The 6683-nt window shown below is 40.0% G+C and overlaps 1 protein-coding gene across 4 annotated transcripts in view; it reads right to left on the bottom strand.

The window, feature by feature from the left end:
• Nucleotides 1–6683, bottom strand: part of SHANK2 (SH3 and multiple ankyrin repeat domains 2) — an 856646-nt gene that overhangs the window by 61287 nt on the left and 788676 nt on the right. For 3 of the 4 annotated variants that reach the window (XM_019519421.1, XM_019519423.1, XM_019519424.1), the window contains one exon: nucleotides 3294–3374. The exons of the other annotated variant lie outside the window; for it this stretch is intronic. In XM_019519421.1, coding sequence (XP_019374966.1) covers nucleotides 3294–3374 — 81 coding nt within the window. The remainder of the gene's footprint in view (nucleotides 1–3293; nucleotides 3375–6683) is intronic. 4 annotated transcript variants of the gene reach the window in all.

Raw genomic sequence — 6683 nt, 5'->3', positions numbered from 1 at the left:
CTTGGAAATAGAAAGGGAATGAACTGTGAATCAATTCTGAAGGTAAGCCCATTTTAAATGCTAAATCCTTGTCTGATTTTTGAGCAAAAACATTTTTCTGCTATTCTTAAGAGGTCAGTCTCTCCCTGCCAACCTGGATTTGCATGTACTTTTCAAGCCACTTAGCATTAGCTTCTTGGCATAGCCCAGTTTATTGGGGTTTAGATTTTGACTATGGAAAACTGTTGCACTGTAAGACTTAGATGTCTTGGCTCTGTATGAGATTTATTTTTACAAATGTACAAAAATATCCAAAATGGTTACTTTTGATACATTAAAAGGATATAAATTTGGGGAAATTTTCATATCTTTGCTGTTCAAAAGTGGAATAGAATCATAAACTCATTTTATATGCCATATTTTGGATTAGATCATTTGAAGGTAAACAATTGAGGTTGCTAAGAAGTAGACAGGACACTGTGTATTACTATGAAGAAGAGAATAACTGAAACTATGGCCATACAAACAGAAATAGAAGAGGTTCAGAGACAGGCAACATAAATGACTGGGAAAAACTTGTATATGGAGAATTGAAAAACACTGGGATTGCTTAGTTTAGCGAGGAGTAAAGGAATACACAAAACGAATTGGGACTTCATTTTTACCCTTTCTTGCAATACATAACGTGGGACCATTCCACTAAAGTAACAGGCCATTACGTTTAAAACTGATAAAAGGAAATACATTTGTACACAGCACAATCAGTCAGTGGAACTAGCTGCCACAAGACATTATTGAGACTATAAGCTTATTGGATTCAGAAGGATTACACGCACACACAGACGAATGAGAACATCCAGACTTTTTTGCTCGGTTTTTTTTCTTTTTACACACATATATAGTGTTAGCCTTATACAAAATATACTGTAAAACATACATTTTGTTTTGATATATACTAAAAAAAATCTATTTAGTTAATATCTATATTAAATAAAAACACATTGTGGGCATTGCCATTCAGTGTTTACCATCTATATATGTGCACACATGACCTTGTACTTCAGGATGTAAATCAGCCTCTTGTCTGATGGGGAATGAAGAAGAAATTTCACTTATAGGGAGTTTGTTACCCATTATAAGCCTTCTTGTACCAGTCACTCTCCATAACAACTAGACTAAGAGGCCACGTAGCTGAAATACCAGTCCCCCTGTCTTTGAAAGTGGCAAGTGTTTTTGCATCACAGAAGTGACGTCTGCAGTCTTGTAAGGGAAGAAAAACTGTATGCTGTGCTCTGGCAGCCTTTTTGGAGGACATTTACCTCTGGAGCAAGCTTCAGCACTGTTCTTCAGACCAGTGAAGTCATGTCAGTCTAAGGTTTGTTTAGCCTTAGTGGGACAAAAGAATAAAGGGAAAATGTATGTTCCCCCCTAATGGCCTTTTCTTTTTAATGAGGATGCAGGTAGAATACTTCTAATTAGGAGAGTTGCTGATTAGAATGCCAACAGCCATAAAACACCCTACCAGGTTGAGCCAGTTAGACTAAATACTACAAATTAAAATATTCAGATACTTAGCTAGTGACTGTGTTCTTTGCTGTTCCAGTGGTGTAACTAATTTTTATTTCCCTCCCGCTTCAGGAAGGGCTGGGAGTAAGGAATGCTCCCCCTTTAGGAGAGAATGCCTCAAGGCTGCACAATGACAACTTTTTGAGCCAATTACAAGACTGTTCTTTCAGGGCTCCTAAAGGAGTCCTCTCCAGTGCTTCATTGCCAGGAGGATAGTATCTAAAAATGTCAGAAGAACTGTAAAGGAGAAATACAGGGATATCCTCAGGCTTTGAAGCAACTTGATAAAAGGGGAAATAGTTGCCTAAATAATTATTCCTTTAGGTAGTTGTGCATGATGAAACCAGAATAATTGTAAATTAAACAACATTTTAATATTCCATGAAAAAAGCCACAAAAGGAGGTGTATTTTACATTTTTAACCTTAGAAGAAAAATATGGGTAATTCACAGACAGTAGAAAAACTACAGTCAACCATCTGAGCCTATGACACAAAATAATCAAAAGCAACAAAGTTTTGAGATTTGCACATCTCTGATCTTAATTGAGTTTTAAATTCCAAGAAATAATATGAATTAATGAGAGTAAAACTTAATCAATTTATTTGATTGCTATACCACGCAGAGGTATAACACTCAGGGACCTATTTAGTTTCTCTTTCCTGGTCAAAATCCCTACTGAAAACCAGGTGAGTTTTGAACCATTAAGAAATGGATATGATTGCTCTTTTATGATAACATGAGTGCCTTGAAACTACTGTGTTTGCTTTTTAAAGATGATTATCTACAAGACTGGATTCCTTTCAGCTGACCTTCATCTCAGCTAATATGCAAAGAAAATTATTCTGAAATCTATATAGTTAATTCCATGTAGGATCACAGTAAGAGAAAGAAGTGTTCCATGAGATACTCAGACTCATTACTTTGCAAGTATTCATTTTTATAAGATATCAGATAATAAACACTTTATTCTAGCCAAGGAGTTGTATACATCTCGGCACATGTTTACTTTTTGCCTTTTGAAAAAAACGCTTGTTAGTCTAGCCTACTGAAGTACCGCTTTTCAATGATACAACAAACCCTGTTCTTTTTATCATGCCATGTTATCTTAATCTGAAATTCCCTGAAATACACAACAGCCCGTAGCTGGGATGCTCACATATAAGTCATTTAAAACTAGTAAATTAAAGACTCATTATGTTGCATTACCAAAAATTAAAGGAATTAAGATTATATCCAAGCCTAGAACTGAATAGAATATTGACATGTACACCACAGAATCTAATAAGAACAAGATGAGGTTGAGGGTGTACTGCTTTAACACTGTCAGCTTTTTAACAATGGCTTCTGGCAGCTTACCTTTATCCACTAATGAGAGGCCACAGAAATTTAAAATAAAACAATATTAGATGAACTGAAAGATTCAAAAGCAAGATAATCAAATATGATACAGCAATAATTTTTAGTATGTGCCATAGTTTGATGATGCAAAAAAAATGTATCAACATTCTCTTGCAGAGCAGTTAAGGCTCACACACGCATACAAAAAAACAAAACAACCCCCCCACTACTTCTCATGCAAATCATGCATATTTTGAACTCTTCAGAGACGCAGCATTCCTAAAACCTTTTCTGTACAAGGTACTCTATATAGGGTGCAATTCATTTAACAAAACAAAACAAAATTCCCCCAACATTTTCTTTACAACCCCATTAGCTCAGCATGCTTGTTAAAAAACACATCCTTACCAAGCTCTTCAAGCTCTGAGGTCATTGACTTAGACCGCAAGGTCAGTGCAGTGGTTGGAGCTCGCTTTGGAGGAGGTGGGGCTTTGCATTAAACAGAAGGATATACAGTATAAGTAAAGATACATCTCCAAAGCACTGTATATTTCCCCTATACATTTTTTGATTCAGACAAAGATTTAATAGCAATTGCATGGAATATGCATGTCTCTTAAGTTTAAAATAGGGCTCCTATACATTAAATAAAGTAACAAATCTATATACATAATAATTCCCTTGGGCGGGGTGGGGAAGGAGATGAGGGACCAAAAACAACATCTCTGAGGGTTTTAATATACTGACTTTCTAATAATTTTTTCCTTTAGCATATGTTACTAGATAAAATGGAACACTTACAATAGGATGCTTTAGAAAACTTTCACCTTTAGCATTTCTACAAATACCTCCCACACAGTTGCATCACCCTTTCAAGCAGTAGGACAGTGACACGTATGTATTTTACACCATGTCCTACATGTCACAGAATCATAGAAAATTAGGGTTGGAAGGGATCTTAGGAAGTCATCCAGTCCTACCCCTTGCTCAAAGAGGACCATCCCCAATTAGATCATCCCAGCCAAGGTTTTGGCTAGCTACCTCTTAAAAACCGCTAAGGATGAAGAGTCCACAACCTCTCTGGGTAACCTGTTCCATTGTTTTACTACCTTCCTAGTGAGAATGTTCTTCCTAATATCTAACCTAGCCTTCCCCTGCTGCTCACAATCTCAAGATGTTAAATCAATAAACTATAAATGAGAATGTACAAGCTTATCTCAGTGGTCAGGATAAAGCATGGGGGTCCTCAGATTAGGACCCAAACTATTTAAATCTTTAGAGTTCAGTTCAATTATCCAGTACTGGACCTGCAAACCAGTGTAGTCTTTGTAAAATTGATGTAGAATGTCTCCTACAGCTAAACACTGCAAGCTAAGCATATCATTAGAGATTTTTTCCCCACGAGGGGTAGTTTCTGCATGGTTTTCATAAAGGTAGCTATATTGTATGGCACAGGAAAATAAATCCATCTCAAAGTCATAAAAGGGAGTCATGCCAAATGCCAAGGGGAAAACCTAAGGGTCCAGGCTATCTATGAGAACATGAACAATTAAGTATTCTGAAATTTCTTGAACTATGATGCTGCCTGAGAAAGGGTGGCAAACCAATCCAGAGGACACACAGAATTCTTGCCATATTCTCTACAGCCACTAGCGTTGCCATCATCCTATCTAAATTAACTTCAATCACCTCTGTGTCATTCAACCCTCTCTCAGCTAGTCACCAGGTGCATCTACATGAGACGCTTTACTGCGTATTCAACTAATCTAATGTGCCGTAAAGCATCACCGTCTACATGTGTGAAGCAATTAGTGTATAGCAGATTAGTCTAATGTACTGTTTTCTAGTATCTGTAGATACAGGTATTAAAAATCAGCACATTAAACTGATGCACCATTACACTGAAGCATATGTGTACACATTACTCCCAGTCAGCCTAGGCACCGTGAGGCTACAGGGGGTGGGAGAGCTGTCTTGGCTTGGCAAGACACCGTCTCCCAGCCACATGGAGACTGGGACTTGTCCTGATCTCCACGGGGCAGCGAGAGCTATTCTGGCTGCCAGGCAGCTGCCTCCCAGCCTGATGGAGATCAGGATCTATCTCCACAGGGTAGAAAAGCAGCTGTCCAGCAGTGGGGACAGCTTTCTCTGCCCTGCAGAGATTGGGACCAGCCCCTGCGCCACTTGCTAGCCCAGGGCTGGCAGTGGGTGAGCCTGGAGCTCCCTCTGGCTGCTGCAGGGAGGCAGAGCAGGGCAGGTGCAGCCCTGGAGTGAACCACTTCAGTTGGGAGCAAATTTGCTCCTGATGAGTACATGTTCAGACGCACTCTGAACATGCACTCATGCATGCGGTGCAGATTAATGTGCCTGCATTTTCTATGCGTTAATTGCATATGTAGATGAGCTCACAGAAAGCAAGATATAGCTGTGCTCAGGTTCAGTGCTGTGTATGTAAGTTAAGGAAACAGCAGAGTGGACTGCCTCACTACTTCCCCCTGTAACCATAGGGGTGTTTTTAACAAGCATGAGGACAACAGTTCTGTGGATTTCAAAAAAGAAGCCATATGGTTACTCTGTATAAACATCTGACCTTTTGTCCATCACCAGGAAGAGTTTCGTAGCCCAAAAGTTCCATCTAGGCTCTGGGCCTTCTTATACTTTACACTGTGAGCTGCACAAATGTTGATCAGTGTTAGTGACAGCTTGGGTTTGGAGCAGTCATGCTGAATGCCAGCAGGGGGCTGGAGGACAAAAGTAAGAATCCCCCTTCCCTTCCTGGGCTTCCCCCCTGTACCCCGCACTTTGCCCCCTGGAGCTCCCTGGGGTTCCTCCCTGCCTCCTGCCTCCCCCCGCCCTCAGGCCTTCTTTACTTGTGGTTGCCTGCACTGTCTGTCCCAGGGGAGCAAACAGGGAAGGTTTAGCTTGCCTGTCCACCCACTGCTGCTGTCCTGCTGCTGCTTTCCAGGCTCAGAGAACAGGAGCCATGGCTGGGCAGGGAGGTTAATCCTTCCCTGCCTACTCCCGTGGGACAATCAACATGGGCAGCTGCAAGTAAGTGAGGGAGGAGGATGGGGCAGGGATTAAGTGGGAATCTAGGGCGCTGGGGATGGTGGAGGGTGGGCAGTAGGTTCGGTCCAGGCCAGCAGGGGTGGGAGGGCGAGTACGGTGTTTACATGTTTACACTACTGTATAGCTTAGAGTGGCTACACCTTAGTGTAACACAAGATGGGTGGCATGGATCAGAGATAATCCCACCCTGGAGTGGCATAAAGTTTTGAGCTGGCTAAAATGCTTAACACCAATTTTAGGTGTAATGTGCAGGCAATTGAGGGGTTAAGAGCTGCAGGAAGTACCTTAAATGTTACCATGTAACATTCTCAAACTGAAGCCATACATTACAGGAATCAAAGAAATCTGTAATCTCTTGGTGATTCTTAAATTCCCTTGAAATCACCTTCCCAATAATCTTGCCCACAACAGGGAAATTACAGACAAACATCATGAAGGCTCCTTAAACAGAGGTCTAATGATATTTTTTCTTTTTTGAGGAAAGAACTTGTTCTTCCTTTGGAAAATATTAACATTCTGAGTCAACTGTGTTATATGTACAATTTTCCTTAGTTATGGGAAGAGAAGACAATCTCTGGCAGCAGATAGAGATGTCATGAGCATTTGGAACATGCCAATAGTAAGAGAAAGCAATTCTGCCAAAAATAATGGTATGAAAATAAATAAAGTATTTTTTCTTCATTTCAGCTACTCTAAATTTGAAACAATATTATGATTAGTAGTATTACT

The sequence above is a fragment of the Gavialis gangeticus genome, unplaced genomic scaffold, assembly GCF_001723915.1.
Source record: "Gavialis gangeticus isolate Ggan-Ray unplaced genomic scaffold, GavGan_comp1, whole genome shotgun sequence".
Lineage (NCBI taxonomy): Eukaryota > Metazoa > Chordata > Crocodylia > Gavialidae > Gavialis > Gavialis gangeticus.
This window is presented reverse-complemented; position numbering and strand designations above follow the sequence as displayed.